The sequence below is a fragment of the Taudactylus pleione genome, unplaced genomic scaffold (assembly GCF_031769625.1).
Source record: "Taudactylus pleione unplaced genomic scaffold, aTauple2 ptg001398l, whole genome shotgun sequence".
In the NCBI taxonomy this organism is placed as follows: Eukaryota; Metazoa; Chordata; class Amphibia; order Anura; family Myobatrachidae; genus Taudactylus; species Taudactylus pleione.
In genome coordinates, this window is record NW_028285798.1 from 34875 (window position 1) to 57206 (window position 22332).

Genomic DNA, 22332 nt, shown 5'->3' on the forward strand with positions numbered 1-22332 from the left:
GGGTAGATGGACTCCCTCTTTACACACACAGCAGCCAGAGAAACAGGACACAAGTCTGGGGTTCTGGTCGGCGCCAGTCTTTATTGTACCAAACGCATAAACAAAATAAAACATAAACAAAAGCCTAGCCCATCTGGGCTCTAACTAGACAGTAGGTTCCATTACTACCAGAACACTAAAACAAGACCACATCCACAGTACTTACAGGTTGTACATCAACCAGTGTCTCAGAGCAAGCTAGCCTGCGGGCCTGCTCTCCCAGGTGTGAGACCCTCAGCCACAAACAAACCCAGTTTATATTAGCCATTTCCAGGTGCAAGCCCTAATGAGCCTGCTACCAGGCTCAAAGGCCCAAGACCTGGAGTGGCCTGTGGATGGAGCCCTCCCTCTCCTCACATCCACACCCCCAGGACCCATTCCGGCTTTTCTCTAAAGCCGACATTTCTAGTCTATTTTTCCCAAACAGACTTCTCCTGGGGGTTTCAGAACACATAGGACAGGAATCTAGGACATACATAGAAGCCATTCCACACTTCTCAAGTGTTTCTATCACAAAATATATATATATACAGCCATGGCCAAAAGTTTTGAGAATGACACAAGTATTGGTTTTCACAGTTTGCTGCTTCAGTGTTTTTAGAGGTATACGGAAGTAAAATTACAAGCATTTCATAAGTGTCAAAGGCTTTTATTGACAATTACAATAAGTTTATGCTAAGAGTCAATATTTACAGTGTTGAACAACAGTTTCCATGATCCCTGGAGGACGGACAATTAACACCACTTCCGGACGATGTCACTTCCTACCGAGTTTCTTGCAAAAATAATTAAGAAAAGAAAAAATATCTTTTTTTTCTCTTTATTATTACTATTATGTTCATTATTCATATTGTCACCAGTACTATATATCTTTTTGAAATTCATTATGTCACTTATATTATGCGATCAAGACATTTGAGTTTTTATGTAATTATGTACTGTTTTATGTGAAAACTTCACGCAGCACTAATTTGACCATATCGATTGATTACACCTGTTGAAACAGGTATTAATAGTGTTGACAGACATAAGAGCATACCTGTGCTCAAGGAGTTATGCTTTTTGATAAAGCCTCCAACAGGGAGGCGAAATGTGTCAGTAACACCTATTACTTTTGGATTTGCTATTAGTGACCACATGCTGCTATTATTCCCCTTTATGACATCCATTCATGGACTAAACCAGAGGTCTGCCTAGTATGGGGATTACTCACCTACATTACAACACGTGGGGCCATCACAAGCCAACTTTACTTCTGCCCGTGGAGCGGCTTGTATAATCACACGCACAATTGTCATCGCACACACAGTGTTACTGCAGCCGAGGGTGGCATGCACCACTGCAGATTTGGAGACCTGTGTGTGCAGCAGTGGACTCTGATATTCGTTCTTTATTTGGATGTGGTGAGAGCCATAATTGGACAGACTGTATTTTACTAACTCATTACCTTACCATCGATGGTTCAGACGTGGATTTCTTAGGTCACTCACTATAGCCCATTAGATTTTCAATTAAGTGGATTGCTGCTATTAATATATTATTGAGCTATATGAAGGGTTGTTTTATTAGTACTAAGGTACTGTTATTTTAACTATATATAAAAACATGTTAATTGAACTAGCATCTTGATCTTTTTTGTTTCTGTTCCATACCCAAATATATACATATATATATATATATATATATATATAAATTAATTTTCTTCTGTAGAATATAATTTTATACTACAGTGATTTCTGATGCGTTTTCAACCAGCTGCACATATATATATATATAATATATATATTGGTACTGTTTATATAATTTTATGTATATGTATGAATTGTGTGTGTTAATTAAACAGAGATTGATTTTATTAGTATAAATTGTGTGTGTACTGGAGTGCTAATCTGACAGTACATGATTTAGTGTACATGAATTTATAATGGTACACAACAGCGGAGTATTTTTTTTCCCAAAAATTTCGTATATACTTGTTTTGAAAATTTTCAATAATATTACAGTACTGCAAATACCGCTGCAATTTCTAAATATTTCTAGAAGTTCATATACATTTTTTTTCTCCTGTGTGACATTTCTGATGACTAAAAAGAGCAAATTTCTTTTTAAAACATTTCCCACACTCAGAACATGGAAATGGTTTATCACCTGTGTGACTTCTCTGATGTGTAACAAGATCTGATTTCCGTGTATAACATTTCCCACACTCAGAGCATGGAAATGGTTTCTCACCCGTGTGAGTTTTCTGATGTACAGCAAGATGAGATTTCTGTCCAAAACATTTCCCACACTCAGAGCATGAAAATGGCTTCTCACATGTGTGACTTCTCTGATGTCTAACAAGATCTGATTTCTGTGTAAAACACTTCCTACACTCAGGACACGGAAATGGTTTCTCACCTGTGTGACTTCTCTGATGTCTAACAAGATATGATTTCTGTGTAAAACATTTCCCACAATCAGAACATGAATATGGCTTCTCACCTGTGTGTACTTGTTGATGTTTAATAAGCTCTGATTTTTCTCTAAAACATTTCCCACATTCAGAGCATGGAAATGGTTTCTCATTTGTGTGAGTTCTCTGATGTCTAACAAAATTGGATTTCTGTGTAAAACATTTCCCACATTCAAGACATGGAAATAGTTTCTCATCTGTGTGACTTATCTGATGTGTAACAAGATGCGATTTCTGTGTAAAACATTTCCCACACTCAGAACATGAAAATGGCTTCTCACCTGTGTGACTTCTCTGATGTCTAACAAGAGGTGATTTATGTGTAAAACATTTCCCACATTCAGAACACGGAAATGGCCTCTCACCTGTGTGACTTCTCTGATGTACATCAAGTGTGCCCTGCTGTGTAAAACATTTCCCACACTCAGAACATGAATATGGTCTCTCACCTGTGTGAATCTTTCTATATTTAGTAAGAGCACCTTTCAGTATAAAACATTTCCCACATTCAGAACACAGAAGAGGTCTTTTAGCTGGTTGAAGTCTCTTCTGATGTATAGAAAGACTGATGTGCATGGCAAAATCTTTACCACATTCAGAACATGACAATGGTTTATCACCTGTGTGATCTAAGTTATGTGTAACACTACTGGGATTATCAGGGGAACATTCCTCATGGTTGGAGGGATCGGATGATATATCAGCACTGTGAGATGCTGGATGTATACTGGGGGTAATGGGGTTTTCTCCTGGAGAGTCCTGTGAGAAATTATCGTCATCTAGGTCACAATATGGAGATAATATGAGATGTCTCCCCGAGTTATTCCTGCTGTTGTGTCCATCTGCTGGGAACAGAATAATTATATGGGAATTATCCTCACTGCAGAACTATACCACACTGTGTTACTATAAAAATTTAGATATCTCTGCACTAAAAGTGTAATGTAAAAGCAGTTCATTAAAATATAAAAAGGACAAATGAGTGCTAAAAATAATTAAACGTAAAGGCACATGTAAAGCAAACATTATTCATTATGTTTATAGCCCTTCTGGGGATAGTTTGGAAGGAGCAGGTACTTGTGTTGTGTAAGTCTTGAATAGTATGGCAAGAAACTAGCCTTATCTTACCCAACTCATGGCAATCTTCAATCCTATATGGAGTTGAAGACTAGGGTGTGTCTGGCCACAATCAGCCACTCTTGATGATGTCACTATGGGTCCAGGACCTTGGCTTGCACGTACTTCTCGGATGTCCCTTAGGCTTCCATTATGTTTCGTGCTGTGTTGGCACTTTCTAAAGTATGCCCAACTATCCACAAGCTTGCTCCTTTTATGTATGCTTAAAAACCTTAGTTTTCCATTTGTTGAAAATTTACTCTGAATGTACAGTAAAAATGACGGCAAGCACCTTACGTTCCCATATAGGAATAGAAACATTTTTAAAAATGCTTGTTAAAAAATAAATATAAATGTATAAAAGATGAACTATTAAACGTTTAAAAAATGTTTTGTAGGGTTTGTATTAAAAAGCGTTAGTATTGTAAAAGGTTATAGAGATGCATTCAGTTCTAGGTCTATGTTAACACCAGAAGGTTGTAGTGTTTTTAGTTTATAAATCCATTTATTTATTTTTTTGTTTTAAGCTTCTTGGTAGACTTCCTCCTCTCCAATTATGATTTTTGAAAGGCAGGACATTTGAGTGCCATAGGGTCTTTGTACTTCTAGCAGATAATCAAAAATGTAATTGAGTGAAATGGCACTGAGGCATATAGAGCATATAATGAAAAGTAGTATTGCCCTGTTTTCTCCAGTAGTTGTGTATCACCGGATGAAAATCATATATTGGGGAAACATAAAAAAAGAGAAAAAAAACAAAAAAAATATTGTGTAATACAGCATGGTAGATGATAAAGAGATCCTGGGAAAAAAAACGCAAAAAAGGCCCTTCTCTTATTCTTTGGGTAGGTCCACACAACAGATTGGAATGTCAGGAGTCCCCGTCAACGCATTTCGATCCAATTAGGATCTTTCTCAAGGTGTAGGGAACTACTGGCATGGTTAGGTATATATACCCCAAACAATAATCATTTAGTCAATTCACAAGGGTTGTCTAACCCTTCTTCTTGTATAACATTATACCTAATTAATATCCTAATACAATGAAACACTATCCATATTCCTAGTGCTCTCCGTTTGCCGTCTGTGTCGCAGTGACGCGGCGCAGTGTCCACATGCTCTGCACTTCTGGAAATCGCCATGTGATCGGGGCTTGCCCAATTATAGGATCATTAATACCTGACAGGCCCATCTATTATATATATATATATATATATATATGGAAAAGCTCCTAATTTGAAGGACCGCCTGGTGAATAATGCCCATCTAGATACCATAAAGAGACCGGGACAAGTTTTATCAGTTGGTTTTTATAGATGTGGAAGTTGCATTGACTGTAATAATATTAAAGGTACAATAATGAAGAAGTGCGAAATGATTAGTATTAGTAATAAAAAACACGAAATCAAGGAATTCATTAAGTGCAATACCAGCAATAGAATATATTCCATAGAATGCGTCTGTATAAATATCGGTAGGACCACTAGACCCCTGAAAGAAGGGGGAGCATATCCGCAAAAAAGGGCCTAGAAACACATGCGTTATCAGCACATATAAAAAAGTACATGCATGTGCAATTAGTAATAAACATTTTTTTAATGGTATTAAACTAATAAAAGGGGATTTGAGATGTAATGATATCATTGAGGCAATTGCAAAATCAGAGATGAAATTAATTTATCTATATGGAACATTAATACCTGGTGGCCTGAAAAGTGATTTTGAACTCATGTGGTTTTTATAAAGATGTGGCTATTTTTATATTATTTTATCTTTAGGACCATTTTTACATGATGTAACATTGTATTTTTTTATATGTATTTAATTGTTTTTAGATCTATATGAGATCTTCACTTCAATCTTAAGAAAATGTACATTATCACCATTTGAATGGGACCTTTTATGATTACATGAGTCTCCTGGCGGATATATCATTTGCAATTGGATGAGAGGCTAAAGAAAGATGTCTTTTGGAACCATATTTTATGTGGACCTCAACAAAATGGCCGCTGGCATCGACTAGAGAATTGACTTCCGGGCTGGCGAGCCCCGATCACATGACGATCGCTGGAAGTGCGGAGCACGTGGACACCGGCGCCGCGTCACTTCCGGTTCGTGTAACTGGAAGTGACGGCAACATAGACGGCAAACAAAGGGCACCAGGAATATGGATAGTGTTTAATTGTATTAGGATATTAATTAGGTATGATGTTACATATGAAGAAGGGTTAGATAACACATGTGAATTGGCTAATTGATTATTGTTTGGGGTATATATACCCGACCATGCCAGTAGTCCCCTACACCTTGAGAAAGATCCTAATTGGATCGAAACGCGTTGGTGGGGACTCCTGACATTCCAATCTGTTGTGTGGACCTACCCAAAGGATAAGAGAAGGGCCTTTTTTGCGGGATTTTTCCCAGGATCTCTTTATCATCTACCATGAAAGGACCTTTGCTATACCATCCTGTTGCTTTGGGTATGAACTCCATTCTTTTATCTTTTATGCTGTTTTTTAGACCTGTGATGCATTAATAAATATATTTATGGTGATTTTACCTGTCCTGTTGATTATATGAATAAAACCACCTTTTGAACGTCTGGAGAATTAAAGATTTTTTTCATTTGGAATCAAAGCACGTTACATGCATGATTGACCAGCAGAAGCTGTGAGTGTCTTGTGTGGGGGCAACCCCAATTCTATTTCTCACTTGTGAGGTGTTGGTGTAAGCCAAAGGATTTGGGATCACTATATGCCTATATACCAGCTTAAAGCTGTGAGTGCTTTGTGTGGGGGGCAGCCCCAATACACATATTTGTAGATCTTAAAGAAAGGATTTATGTCACACAAATATTTATTGTATATTGTACAAAATCTTTACAGCTGTATTATACATTGTTTTTTTTCTCTCTTGTTATGTTACCCTGGTATATGATTTTCATCCGGTGATACACAACTACTGGAGAAAATAGGGGAGTACTACTTTTCATTATATGCTCTATATGCCTTAGTGCCATTTCACTCAATAACATTTTCAATTATCTGCTATTTGGGAGGGCTTTTGTGTAACCCCTTTTTTTGTGGTGTTTATCCTGGATTGGCTTTGTGCAACAGGTGATACCACATTTTCATCTTTGTACTTCTAGGAAGTGTTTTGAAATGCTATGAGTGGTAAGTCTTCTTTTGATGTCAAATATGTTCGGCCAAGCATATTTTGACATCTCTATTGTCTGCCCGATGCATTGATTTCTACATTGGCACTCCATTAGATAATTTTATATATATATATATATATATATATATATATATGCTAGCTGGAGTACCCGGCGTTGCTCGGGATTTTAAGATCCCTCCAACAAACCTCTCCTTAGACAGGACTCACGAAAAGTGTGACAAAGTTCCCCATCGACAGTCCTAAGGTCTTCGAAGGAAGTAGGACCTGTAACAGTGTGAAGCAGACTTTGAAGATAGAAGCATTCAAAATATGTCGGATGTGCAACACGGCCAAGAGCTTCTGTTGCTCTGATACCAGGAAGACTATCTACAGCGACTCCCTGTTTTCTGCGCATAAAAACTTTTCGAGAAGCATTCCATGTGTAATATTTTGGCAGCTCACAGTACAGCAGGGTCCTTGCAAAGTCATCATTTTAACACAGTTCGAAGAAAGAAGTCAATGTTGTAGAATAATTTGGTATAGTTAGACAGCTGAGAATGCTGGGAAAGCCTGCTAAAGCTCTCTTCGATAATAAACATTAAGATCATGGCAACACAAAACGCTTGCTCCGAGGCCCTACCCATATGCTGTGAGGCCCCACAATGAGCGTACAGCAAAAATGTATTAATTAATTCAAAATTAACAGTAATTAATTTCAATTTCAAATTTTTTTTGTTGCATCGGCCGTGTTTTAATACGCTCGTATGTAAAATTTCATGATCTTGGCTTGTAAACTGTGGATTTGTATAGAAAGACAGAAGGACAAATTTTCACTTTTATATAGTAGATAGTGATGTGTTCCTTAATGTAGTATGTTTTCCTGTTTAGTTTGATTTAAAGTTGTTAAGGGTTTAGTGCTTCTGATACCTTCATTTTTACAAGCTTGAGAATTCAAGCAATGGTGGAGTCAGTTTTCCATTTTTGTTTTGATATTGTTCTCTGTTTCAGTGTAGCTTCTAACCAGTTCATGGATAGGTTATTTACCTTATTATAAATAATTATGTGTTTCTCTGTGGGGATAGTTTTAAGCTCCACATCCAGAAGTAATATGTTCTAATGTTTTTGTAAAATTTATTCTATAAAATGGTGATTGCTACTATATTGTGTGATGAATGCAGTGGAGTATTTCCCCTCTGGCATATTTTTATTTTTGCATTGTATGAATGGATCTTCTATCCATCTCAGCTGTTTTCCTGATTTCTTCTTCAAGGAACTTCCCGTCATTTTAATGAAGTGTCTTTCATTTCTTTAATTTAGATCATGAAATTGGCTTCTTCTGTACAGTTTTTTATAACATGTCTAAATTTGCCATCTGGGATAGTTGCAACCCACTTTCTATGGTGATTGCTGGATATTGGTAGTCATTTATTGCCATTCACCTCCTTTATGTAGGTTTTTGTATGTATGGCATTATCTTTTATATGAGTTTCTAAGTAAAAGAATGTTACCTTTTCTTTGCTTGAGTTTTTTTCAAATTAAAATTAATGTTATTATTAATTTTTTTCATGACTTCTTGTAGGTTTTTTTTTATGACTTCTTGTAGGTTATTATCTGATCTGTTCCAGATGAAGAATATATCATTGATGTATGTATACCAACAAATTACGTGTTTACTGGCATAGCTGGGTACAAATGTATCCATGGCTTTACCAAATTTTTGGAGGAAGAACGCTCCATTGAACCAAAAATAATTAAAGGTTAAAATAAATTAAAATATTCTCAAATTGAAAATTCATTATTACATATGAAAATGTATCTATTGGATCGGGCTGTTGCTCATGGAGGAAAGATAGTGTCTGATGTGAGAGCATCCTGTGTCGTGGTCGATGAAGATATAAAGGGACTTCACATCACTTGTCCCCAAGTATGTATGGTTCTTTCCATTCCAATTTTTAAACAGATTGTCATAAAAAAGCGATGTTTTGAGCCTGTGCAGATCACTCTCCAGGTCTTAAATAGCCTATATGCTAAAATGTCATGGAAATTACAAGAAGCTAAAACAGTCACTACTAACAGAGTGCAGGCGTGATCTATAGATTATCTCACACACAGGTCATACTAGCTGCATCCTGCTGTGTCCTCACACTCTCCATATCTCCATCTCAGTATGTGTAACAGAGTGCAGGCATGGTCTATACATTATATATCACACACAGGTCATACTAGCTATATCCTGCTGTGTCCTCACACTCTCTGGATCTCCATCTCAGTATCTGTAAGCATCGGATTATATCTAGCAAGGAACATCTCTATTGAAAGTCAATATACACCACAGAGTGTGGGAAGGAGACAGGTCAGATCTCTGTGTTGCTAACACACAGTGACATGATGTGAGGGGGAGAGCAGGAGTATAATAGGAGCTGATGGCTCCTGATGTATGAGATACAACAGAGAGTGTGGGGAGGAGACTGGTCAGATCTCTGGGCTGGTAACATACAGTGACAAGATGTGAGGGAGAGAATGAGTCTAATAGGGGCTGATGGTTTCTGACTCCCCCACTGGTCAGATAAATTTCCCTCATTAGTTTGTACTGACAGAGGAGGTTGCAAAGTAAGAGATTGTTGTAGTGAGTGAGCAAGGAGAATGTGATTCTTTTCTGTAATAAGTGTTTACTACTCACCTGTGCTGATATCTGTAGGTATTTCCTCCTCCTTACACTGATCACCATTCACATACATCTCTTCTTCTGCTTTTATATCTTCTACCTTCATATTAGTCATATAAGTCTCTTCTTCTCCCTCTGTATCTTCTGCCTTCAAATCAGTCACATACGTCTTTTCTTCTCCCTCTATATCTTCTGCCATCATATGAGTCACATACCGCTCTTCTTCTCTTTTTATAGCTTCTACCTTCATATTAGTCATATGAGTCTCTTCTTCTCCCTCTATATCTTCTGCCTTATTATCAGTCACATACATCTCTTCTTCTCCCTCTGTATCTTCTGCCTTCATATCTGTCACATACGTCTCTTCTTCTCCCTCTATAGCTTCTATCTTAATATCAGTCATACCTTCACCCTAAGTAAACCACAAAACAAAAAAATAAGACTTAACTAATGTTTAATTTCATTAATTGAAACTATACAGTATAATATTAGTGTATAACACACACAGTTTCTCTACAGATCATATAGTGACAGTCACTTTGGTATATTGGTGAGACAATAAATCCCATCTACCTGATGCTCCTCTGGGATCCTGGGATTCTCCTCTGTACAATCCTGTGAATACAGAAGACGGGGACATCTCTCTGGGGTATTTCTGTTACTGGGTCCATCTGTAGGAGACACACAGTGACTGAGTACATTGTATATATGTGATAATCAAGTGATGTCAATATAGGGGTCCCCCATACCTGCTCTCCCCTGTACAATAAATGACAGTCTCCTCTTACCCAGTGATGTGAGGGACCGGTGATTCTCCATCACCACGTCCTTGTACAGACCCCTCGTGTTCCTCTATATACTCCTCCACCTGCAAGGAGACATAAACAGTGATATCCTGACACCTTATAGGAACCTGACAAACACAATCATCACCCAGACACATCCCCTGGTGTTACTGTATAATGTTCCATTCCCAGCAGTCACCTCTCCAATCTTCACCCACACACATCCCCTGGTGTTACTGTATAATTTCCCATTCCCAGCAGTCACCTCTCCAGTCACCCCCCAGACACGTCCCCTGGTGTTACTGTATAATGTCCCATTCCCAGCAGTCACCTCTCCAGTCAGCGGCTGAATGATCTTGTTGGTGAGTTCCAGGATCTTCTGGTCATTGTGTCTGTCATGTATCAGTAAATGAGGCACCGTGATGGGGCTCTGGGTCCTGCTCAATCCTCCTGACATACAGGGACGGCTGCTGGGTGACTCACACTCACCGGATGTCTTCTTCACTACTGTGTAACCCTGTGTAATAGGGGAGACATAATATATAATGGAAATAAACTTTATTGTGAGTTGTTTTTACTGGTTAAATGTGGAAATTATACAAGGTTCTAGTTTACATATAGAGCAGATATTCTATCTGTAACCATACTGTATTCCATATACATTCTCTGGCAGTGATCGCGCTGAGTGACAAAATATGTGGGTGCCAGGGCCCTCCTCTTTAAAAAAAATATCTGACCATTTCTAAGTCCCATCATAATTTATGCTTTAGAGCTCCCCACAGCCCACAGATTTGGGTAGGATGTCTGCCATGTATGTAACGGACCCAAATGTTGTCCGTAATGTGAAGATGCATGTTAATAATTCTTCTCCACAGCTAATACCGATGCCAGTATGTAAGGAAGGGTCAATATGTACTGTGGATGATGTTGATAACTCAGGGAATAACTTTTTTCAGCTTGACAGGACAGAGACTGAAATGTGTAATCATGCATGTTGTAGCATAAAACAGATAGCCAATGATCTTACAACTGTAACAGAGTCAGGGCAGAATATAAATGTTATTAGCAGCCCGGGAACCAAGGTCTTGGCAGTGACTACACGCAGTGCTGCAACAAAGAGAGTGTACATTAACCACTTCACTCCCCCTCTGTGGGGGCAGCAGCACTAACATAGTGTGTATTAACCCCTGCAGGTGTGGAGGACAGCAGTGAGCATTTAGATGTAATTACTGAGAAGCAACTGGATGTACCCCAGTCTTACAGGCATGGCTTGTTGAAGGTGGCCCATGAGATTCCCTTGGAAGGACATCTAGGTGTGTTCAGAACCAAGGCCCATTAATACGCAATTTTAATTGGCCCGGCATGATGACCAACAGCTACTGTCGTTCATGTCATGTGTCCCAGATGGTTGGGAAATCCAGTGATGTGAAACGGGTGCCTTTAAAGCCTTTGCCAGTCATCTCAGAGCCTTTTGAATGAGTTGCTGTAGACTTTGTGGGGCCCCTAGGTATTTTCAGTAGCTCTGGAAAGGAATATATTTGGACAGTTATAGATTATGCCACCCGGTAGCCGGAAGCAGTGGCTTGGTCATCCATCCAGGAAGATATGGTTGCTGATGCCCTTATCGCCATCTTTTCCAGGGTGGAGTTCCCAAAAGAGATGTTAATGGCCCAAGGTACCCAATTCATGTCGAACCTCATGCAGAGCCTCTGCAAAAAAAGGATGCATGTGTATCAACTCATCACGACCCCATACCAACCCCAGACCAATGGGTTTGTGGAGAGACTTAATAGTACCCTGAAAGAGATGTTGCAGACCTTTGTGGAGTCCCAGGAAAGAGACTGGGAGAGGTTCCTGCCGCATCTCCTCTTTGCATACCACGAGGTGCCGCAGGAATAAATCGAATTTACACCCTCTGAACTCTTATATGGGCGTCACCCTTTACATTTGATCAGGGAAGAGTGGGAGGGTAAGCTGGTCACTCCTGAACAGTCAGTGGTACACTATGTAGTACAGTTCAGGTAGAAGCTGCAATCCCTGATGTGGATGGTGCAGGATAACCTTAAAGCTGCGCAGGCGAAACAAAATAGGTGAACACTATATTACGAAAGAAAATTATCCCGCACCAGTACAACTATATATTCATGAATATCGAAGATCTTATTTCACAAACTGCATCTTATTAAGGAATTACCTTCTCAATTATTAGATGCCTATGAGGTGCTACCCACTACTGTACTGAAACCATAAACACAAGACAAAGAAAGTATCTGTGTGGGTGCACTAAAGACCGTAATAATAAAATATAATACATCTTTATTGGTATACTTTAAAAATTGTGATTTACGATATAAACAACAGAGAAATATTTAAAATATAGAAAGTGTAATGAAGAAAGTAAATGTGTAATAAAATGTAGTAAAGCCTGTGGCTGCTGTCTGTGTACTTTGTTATAATAACGTAATCAAGGCTTAATAACCCATAATTGAAAATATCTCCTGTGTCATAAGATCACTTATATTTATTGTTCCACAATAAAGAAAATATGTTAAACCAACATACTGTGCCTACTGTCTTGTCTTTATATTAGAGTATTACTTCTCTGGTTAAATTGTAACATCAGACACTTAGGGATACTTGTATCTATTAGAACTGTTTCCAAAATTATATTAATGTAACAATATAGTGATTATGCAACACTGACTTCTATCAATACAGCTTTTTTTCTAATCTATATGCCGTGTTTTCTGGCTTGTCACATTTTCTACAAGGGACTTATAAGTTGGTATAGCTTTCAATGTTTTAATATATTTATTGCCTTCTATTGTGAGTACAGCCAGTCACTTTCACGAATGATGTTAAATATATATCTACTATAGATATCTAAAGTGATAGGATCTATTAGGAATCTCCACCAAGTCACAACCTATTCTCTATTGAGAATTTAATATAACATGAGCAACAGCGTATGTGTAAATAATTTGAGTGCACATTCAGACCTCTTAACTAGTTAATTTAGTAGATGCCGTTTTTCCAAGGTCTCTATGTCATTGATATAAATGAGTTACTGCAGTCTGTGACCTCTCACTGTGCTTTCTCTGCCATGCTGTTATATTCAGCTGTGGGGATCTGTTCTCCCTCTGTTACTATACACTGCTATTTGAAAGTATAGAACAGACAGTGCCCTCGGTAACTCCAACAATATATATTAGTGATGGGAAGCACAACAATGCTATTTCATCGTTCCGTGTATCTATGTTTCAAACAGGGGAAAAAATGATATTGCCCCGTAAGTGGAACGGATCTAATAGTGCATGTGACAGCATAATCTTGCCTTGTTATCTCCGTTATTCTAAATATTGCCTTCAAGATTGTCGAAACGCACCTCCATAGGTATACAATTTGATATACATAATAACTATACACTATGGGGAAAGATTAGAATCCTTTAACAAATACAATAAACTCTGGTTTTGTAATCAATAATATCCTCGGTGCGGGACCATCCAATAGTGTTTGTATAAACTAATAACCACCTACTGAGGGTACTGACTGCCAGCTACAGCTGATACATTCTGTATGGGGGTCCTGAGTGCTCCAGACACCTCCCTTTCTCTATAGGCTGTTACCCACCGAGAAGTGACTGCTTCAGCTGTATTATATGTAACACCAGGGTCTGCTCCACCTGTATTATATGTAACACTAATAACCACCTACTGAGGGTACTGACCACCTACAGCTGATACATTCTGTATGGGGGGTCTGAGTGCTCCGGACACCTCCCTTTCTCTATAGTCTGTTACCCACCGAGCAGTGACTGCTCCACCTGTATTATAGTAACACCAGGGTCTGCTCCACCTGTATTATATGTAATACTAATAACCACCTACTGAGAGTACTGACAGCCAGCTACAGCTGATACATTCTGTATGGGGGGTCTGAGTGCTCCGGACACCTCCCTTTCTCTATAGTCTGTTACCACCCGAGCAGTGACTACTCCAGCTATATTATAGTAACACCAGGGTCTGCTCCACCTGTATTATATGTAACACTAATAAACGCCTACTGAGGGTACTGACCACCAGCTACAGCTGAAATGTTCTGTATGGGGGGTCTGAGTGCACCGGGCACCTCCCTTTCTCTATAGTCTGTTACCCACCGAGCAGTGACTGCTCCACCTGTATTATACTAACACCAGGGTCTGCTCCACCTATATTATATGTAATACTAATAACCACCTACTGAGAGTACTGACAGCCACCTACAGCTGATACATTCTGTATGGGGGGTCTGAGTGCTCCGGACACCTCCCTTTCTCTATAGTCTGTTACCACTCGAGCATTGACTACTCCAGCTATATTATAGTAACCCCATGGTCTGCTCCACCTGTATTATATGTAACACTAATAACCACCTACTGAGGGTACTGACCACCAGCTACAGAAGTTACATTCTGTATGTTTTTTTAGTGTTTAGTATAAATATGGACAAATGGAAGATCAGCCCTATCCCTGAGAAAGAACCAAACCATGTGAAACACGTTGGGTACAAGTTGGCAACGGACGGAGATTAACTGGAAAGTTCCCTCCCAAACATCGGAGACCGATGACGTCATCCAGGGGGATGAGACTCAGCACGCCGAATTCGCTGTGAGTCCAGCGCAAACCATCATCGGTAACCTGGCCCCATCTTATCAGGCATCAGACTGAGCACAGAACGAGTGTTACAGGCATACCTGCCGGGTATGTACCGGACCACATCCAAGAGGAAGAAGACGACCATCTTAGGGTACGGTAGGGACAGTTCACCTTGTGATTGCCGTTCCACATGACCCTCACAGGGACTCACTCTTAAACATATTCTCATAGGAGCTATACACATGGGCTTGATCGGCCGGCCGGATTCCCCTAAAAGTACTCGCTGCCTCATAGAGAGCAAATTCAGGTGAATTCAGTGGCAAATCGGGCTGCCAAGGGTGCGATGTTCCGGGCCGTTGCCAGCGTTTTAACGCCATTGCAACGGTGCATCGCACCTAATTGGATTAAGCCCATAATAATCTCAGTGCTTGTGCTGATTTATGTATGTGTATATCTTCTTTATAAATAAGGATTGCCTCCACATAAATATCAGCATTCAGTATAATCATATTAGATCCTATCCTTACACTACTGAGCTGCTTAGTACATCACAAGCGCAGGAAAGGCTTATTACTTTTACCTTAGTAACAATCGGCTGCTATATGTCACCGTGGTAACCTGCAATACTGTATAACTAGATGCTATAGGTCACCGTGGTAACCTGCAATACTGTATAACTAGATGCTATATGTCACCGTGGTAACCTGCAATGCTGTATAACTAGGTGCTATAGGTCACCGTGGTAACCTGCAATGCTGTATAACTAGATGCTATATGTCACCGTGGTAACCTGCAATACTGTATAACTAGATGCTATATGTCACCGTGGTAACCTGCAATACTGTATAACTAGATGCTATATGTCACCGTGGTAACCTGCAATGCTGTATAACTAGATGCTATATGTCACCGTGGTAACCTGCAATGCTGTATAACTAGATGCTAAATGTCACCGTGGTAACCTGCAATGCTGTATAACTAGATGCTATGTGTCACCGTGGTAACCTGCAATACTGTATAACTAGATGCTATATGTCACCGTGGTAACCTGCAATGCTGTATAACTAGATGCTATATGTCACCGTGATAACCTGCAATGCTGTATAACTAGATGCTATGTGTCACCGTGGTAACCTGCAATGCTGTATAACTAGATGCTATGTGTCACCGTGGTAACCTGCAATGCTGTATAACTAGATGCTATATGTCACCGTGGTAACCTGCAATGCTGTATAACTAGATGCTATATGTCACCGTGGTAACCGGCAATGCTGTATAACTAGATGCTATATGTCTCCGTGGTAACCGGCAATGCTGTATAACTAGATGCCAAATGTCACCGTGGTAACCGGCAATGCTGTATAACTAGATGCTATGTGTCACCGTGGTAACCTGCAATGCTGTATAACTAGATGCTATATGTCACCGTGGTAACCTGCAATGCTGTATAACTAGATGCTATGTGTCACCGTGGTAACCTGCAATGCTGTATAACTAGATGCTATGTGTCACCGTGGTAACCTGCAATGCTGTATAACTACATGCTATATGTCACCGTGGTAACCTGCAATGCTGTATAACTACATGCTATAGGTCACCGTGGTAACCTGCAATGCTGTATAACTAGATGCTATAGGTCACCGTGGTAACCTGCAATGCTGTATAACTAGATGCTATATGTCACCGTGGTAACCTGCAATGCTGTATAACTAGATGCTATGTGTCACCGTGGTAACCTGCAATGCTGTATAACTAGATGCTATGTGTCACCGTGGTAACCTGCAATGCTGTATAACTACATGCTATATGTCACCGTGGTAACCTGCAATGCTGTATAACTACATGCTATAGGTCACCGTGGTAACCTGCAATGCTGTATAACTAGATGCTATAGGTCACCGTGGTAACCTGCAATGCTGTATAACTAGATGCTATGTGTCACCGTGGTAACCTGCAATGCTGTATAACTAGATGCTATGTGTCACCGTGGTAACCTGCAATGCTGTATAACTAGATGCTATGTGTCACCGTGGTAACCTGCAATGCTGTATAACTAGATGCTATGTGTCACCGTGGTAACCTGCAATGCTGTATAACTAGACGCTATGTGTCACCGTGGTAACCGGCAATGCTGTATAACTAGATGCTATGTGTCACCGTGGTAACCTGCAATGCTGTATAACTAGATGCTATGTGTCACCGTGGTAACCTGCAATGCTGTATAACTAGATGCTATGTGTCACCGTGGTAACCTGCAATGCTGTATAACTAGATGCTATGTGTCACCGTGGTAACCTGCAATGCTGTATAACTAGATGCTATGTGTCACCGTGGTAACCTGCAATGCTGTATAACTAGATGCTATATGTCACCGTGGTAACCTGCAATACTGTATAACTAGATGCTATGTGTCACCGTGGTAACCTGCAATGCTGTATAACTAGACGCTATAGGTCACCGTGGTAACCTGCAATGCTGTATAACTAGACGCTATAGGTCACCGTGGTAACCTGCAATGCTGTATAACTAGACGCTATAGGTCACCGTGGTAACCTGCAATGCTGTATAACTAGACGCTATAGGTCACCGTGGTAACCTGCAATGCTGTATAACTAGACGCTATAGGTCACCGTGGTAACCTGCAATGCTGTATAACTAGACGCTATAGGTCACCGTGGTAACCTGCAATGCTGTATAACTAGACGTTATAGGTCACCGTGGTAACCTGCAATGCTGTATAACTAGACGTTATAGGTCACCGTGGTAACCTGCAATGCTGTATAACTAGACGCTATAGGTCACCGTGGTAACCTGCAATGCTGTATAACTAGACGCTATAGGTCACCCTGGTAACCAGCAATGCTGTATAACTAGATGCTATAGGTCACCGTGGTAACCTGCAATGCTGTATAACTAGATGCCATATGTCTCCGTGGTAACCTGCAATGCTGTATAACTAGATGCCAAATGTCACCGTGGTAACCTGCAATGCTGTATAACTAGATGCCAAGTGTCACCGTGGTAACCTGCAATGCTGTATAACTAGATGCTATGTGTCACCGTGGTAACCTGCAATGCTGTATAACTAGATGCTATGTGTCACCGTGGTAACCTGCAATGCTGTATAACTAGATGCTATGTGTCACCGTGGTAACCTGCAATGCTGTATAACTAGATGCTATATGTCACCGTGGTAACCTGCAATGCTGTATAACTAGATGCTATATGTCACCGTGGTAACCTGCAATGCTGTATAACTAGATGCTATATGTCACCGTGGTAACCTGCAATGCTGTATAACTAGATGCTATATGTCACCGTGGTAACCTGCAATACTGTATAACTAGATGCTATATGTCACCGTGGTAACCTGCAATACTGTATAACTAGATGCTATATGTCTCCGTGGTAACCTGCAATGCTGTATAACTAGATGCCAAATGTCACCTTGGTAACCTGCAATGCTGTATAACTAGATGCTATGTGTCACCGTGGTAACCGGCAATGCTGTATAACTAGATGCTATGTGTCACCGTGGTAACCTGCAATGCTGTATAACTACATGCTATGTGTCACCGTGGTAACCTGCAATGCTGTATAACTAGATGCTATGTGTCACCGTGGTAACCTGCAATGCTGTATAACTAGATGCTATGTGTCACCGTGGTAACCTGCAATGCTGTATAACTAGATGCTATAGGTCACCGTGGTAACCTGCAATGCTGTATAACTAGATGCTATAGGTCAACGTGGTAACCTGCAATGCTGTATAACTAGATGCTATAGGTCACCGTGGTAACCTGCAATGCTGTATAACTAGATGCTATAGGTCACCGTGGTAACCTGCAATGCTGTATAACTAGATGCTATAGGTCACCGTGGTAACCTGCAATGCTGTATAACTAGATGCTATAGGTCACCGTGGTAACCTGCAATGCTGTATAACTAGACGCTATAGGTCACCGTGGTAACCTGCAATGCTGTATAACTAGACGCTATAGGTCACCGTGGTAACCTGCAATGCTGTATAACTAGACGCTATAGGTCACCGTGGTAACCTGCAATGCTGTATAACTAGACGCTATAGGTCACCGTGGTAACCTGCAATGCTGTATAACTAGACGCTATAGGTCACCGTGGTAACCTGCAATGCTGTATAACTAGACGCTATAGGTCACCGTGGTAACCTGCAATGCTGTATAACTAGACGCTATAGGTCACCGTGGTAACCTGCAATGCTGTATAACTAGACGCTATAGGTCACCGTGGTAACCTGCAATGCTGTATAACTAGACGCTATAGGTCACCGTGGTAACCTGCAATGCTGTATAACTAGACGCTATAGGTCACCGTGGTAACCTGCAATGCTGTATAACTAGACGCTATAGGTCACCGTGGTAACCTGCAATGCTGTATAACTAGACGCTATAGGTCACCGTGGTAACCTGCAATGCTGTATAACTAGACGCTATAGGTCACCGTGGTAACCTGCAATGCTGTATAACTAGACGCTATAGGTCACCGTGGTAACCTGCAATGCTGTATAACTAGATGTTATGTGTCACCGTGGTAACCTGCAATGCTGTATAACTAGATGTTATATGTCACCGTGGTAACCTGCAATGCTGTATAACTAGATGTTATATGTCACCGTGGTAACCTGCAATGCTGTATAACTAGATGCTATGTGTCACCGTGGTAACCTGCAATGCTGTATAACTAGATGTTATATGTCACCGTGGTAACCTGCAATGCTGTATAACTAGATGCTATATGTCACCGTGGTAACCTGCAATGCTGTATAACTAGATGCAATGTGTCACCGTGGTAACCTGCAATGCTGTATAACTAGATGTTATATGTCACCGTGGTAACCTGCAATGCTGTATAACTAGATGTTATATGTCACCGTGGTAACCTGCAATGCTGTATAACTAGATGCTATGTGTCACCGTGGTAACCTGCAATGCTGTATAACTAGATGCTATATGTCACCGTGGTAACCTGCAATGCCGTATAACTAGACGCTATATGTCACCGTGGTAACCTGCAATGCTGTATAACTAGATGCTATAGGTCACCGTGGTAACCTGCAGTGCTGTATAACTAGATGCTATATGTCACCGTGGTAACCTGCAATGCTGTATAACTAGATGCTATAGGTCACCGTGGTAACCTGCAATGCTGTATAACTAGATGCTATAGGTCACCGTGGTAACCTGCAATGCTGTATAACTAGATGCTATATGTCACAGTGGTAACCTGCAATGCTGTATAACTAGATGCTATAGGTCACCGTGGTAACCGGCAATGCTGTATAACTAGATGCTGTAGGTCACCGTGGTAACCGGCAATGCTGTATAACTAGATGCTATATGTCACCGTGGTAACCTGCAATGCTGTATAACTAGATACTATAGGTCACAGTGGTAACCTGCAATGCTGTATAACTAGGTGCTATATGTCACCGTGGTAACCTGCAATGCTGTATAACTAGATACTATAGGTCACCGTGGTAACCTGCAATGCTGTATAACTAGATGCTATATGTCACAGTGGTAACCTGCAATGCTGTATAACTAGGTGCTATATGTCACCGTGGTAACCTGCAATGCTGTATAACTAGATACTATAGGTCACCGTGGTAACCTGCAATACTGTATAACTAGATGCTATATGTCACCGTGGTAACCTGCAATGCTGTATAACTAGATGCTATATGTCACCGTGGTAACCTGCAATGCTGTATAACTAGATGCTATATGTCACCGTGGTAACCTGCAATGCTGTATAACTAGATGCTATGTGTCACCATGGTAACCTGCAATGCTGTATAACTAGATGCTATATGTCACCGTGGTAACCTGCAATGCTGTATAACTAGATGCTATATGTCACCGTGGTAACCTGCAATGCTGTATAACTAGATGCTATATGTCACCGTGGTAACCTGCAATGCTGTATAACTAGGTGCTATATGTCACCGTGGTAACCTGCAATGCTGTATAACTAGATGCTATATGTCACCGTGGTAACCTGCAATGCTGTATAACTAGATGCTATATGTCACCGTGGTAACCTGCAATGCTGTATAACTAGATGCTATATGTCACCGTGGTAACCTGCAATGCTGTATAACTAAATGCTATATGTCACCGTGGTAACCGGCAATGCTGTATAACTAAATGCTATATGTCACCGTGGTAACCGGCAATGCTGTATAACTAGATGTTATGCTGCAGAAATATCTGGGTTTCTTTGCAGATTGCTTATACTTACATTTAGGATCTAACCCATGCGTCCTATACTATATGCAGTTATATGAACATTATCCCACAAGGATACCTGGGAAAGTCCATACACGTTGTATTGTATTGGTAATTAATATATCATTATATTGCTGCCCACTCAGATATATGGGACTATTATATGTATGTTACATGTGAATGCACCGTGTCACATATGAGCACTTAGATAAGACAACAGCATAATAATCAGGTGATGGCTGATGCTTTATTATACAGAGGGAATGTTCCTCCTTACTCTTACTGTGATTACCTGTATATATATATATATATATATTCCCCATAACTCTGAGCATTGGGCAATGATGTATTTGTCTGACCATAAATGATACAGATAATCAGTATATACGTCTCCCATCACACAGCTGGTCAGTGCTGAGGGGTTATTGGCCCTGGTTAGACCAGGCTTTATATCCTCTTTCTGTTACATTCTGTGTATTTCCTGACTTATTGCGCTATACAGATAACACCTCGGTCATTTCTTACTGACACTATTACAGGTTACACTTTATTATTAGTAGGGTGAGTGCCCCAAAATATAGAGAGAACTTCCTGCTTCTGTTGTTGTTACCTGTATAATGATAAATGATAATGCAGCACCAGAGTCTGCTCCAGCTGTATTATAGTGAGAAAAAATTTGCTCCACCTGTATTATACCAACACTGGCATCTGCTCTACCTGTATATACATAGTGCAGCACTAAAGGCTGCTCCAGCTATATTGTAGTAACACCAGGGTCTGTTACACCTGTATTATATAGAACACTGGTGTCTGATATACCTGTATGATAATAATGAGGCACCACAGTCTGCTCCCCCTGTATAATAACAATAAATACCATCACCTGCTGCTTCTTCCTGCTGGGACCGTCACCCGGAAGCTGCAGTTTTACAAGAAGACACGCCCCTCTAGATAGCCACGCCCCTCTCTCATCCGTGTACCTATGGCTACTGTCTGCCCCGCCCCTCTTATCGTAGTGACCGCCCTCCTCTCGTTCCCCTCAGTGCGGTAATTGGCCGCACTGGGGGGAACGAGTAGCCAATCAGGCGGCACACAGTAGGAAGGACGTCCTGTAACTAAGAGGCCACCAGCACCTGCCGCTCACAGCTTCATCACTAGAATAACAGCTGTATAGTATAATGGTGTCCTCATGTACGGTGACCAGCGGCCATAT

General features: G+C 40.4%; 1 protein-coding gene across 3 annotated transcripts; it reads right to left on the bottom strand.

The window, feature by feature from the left end:
* Window positions 1-683: 683 nt before the first annotated feature.
* LOC148442743 (uncharacterized) lies at window positions 684-22083 on the bottom strand. Of its 3 annotated transcripts, none has more exons than XM_088463541.1 (6): window positions 22003-22083; window positions 10548-10733; window positions 10220-10299; window positions 10005-10102; window positions 9447-9843; window positions 684-3336 (listed from the first exon to the last, which is right to left on the bottom strand). In XM_088463541.1, exons 3-6 carry the CDS (start codon window positions 10248-10250, stop codon window positions 2084-2086), a joined length of 1779 nt encoding a protein of 592 aa, XP_088319667.1. In that variant the 5' UTR covers window positions 10251-10299; window positions 10548-10733; window positions 22003-22083; the 3' UTR covers window positions 684-2083. The 3 variants fall into 3 exon arrangements, with proteins under 3 accessions (XP_088319667.1, XP_088319665.1, XP_088319666.1); XM_088463539.1 differs by having other exon boundaries at window positions 684-3339; XM_088463540.1 differs by having other exon boundaries at window positions 684-3339; window positions 21939-22009.
* Window positions 22084-22332: the final 249 nt, after the last annotated feature.

Excerpts from the sequence above, each read along its gene's own strand:
- LOC148442743 (XM_088463539.1), bottom strand. The coding sequence starts at position 10,250 with ATGGAGAATCACCGGTCCCTCACATCACTGG. Across the intron at positions 10,103-10,219 it reads CCGGTCCCTCACATCACTGG|ATGGACCCAGTAACAGAAAT; the intron begins GTAAGAGGAGAC and ends TGTCTCCTACAG. Across the intron at positions 9,844-10,004 it reads GGATCCCAGAGGAGCATCAG|GGTGAAGGTATGACTGATAT; the intron begins GTAGATGGGATT and ends TGGTTTACTTAG.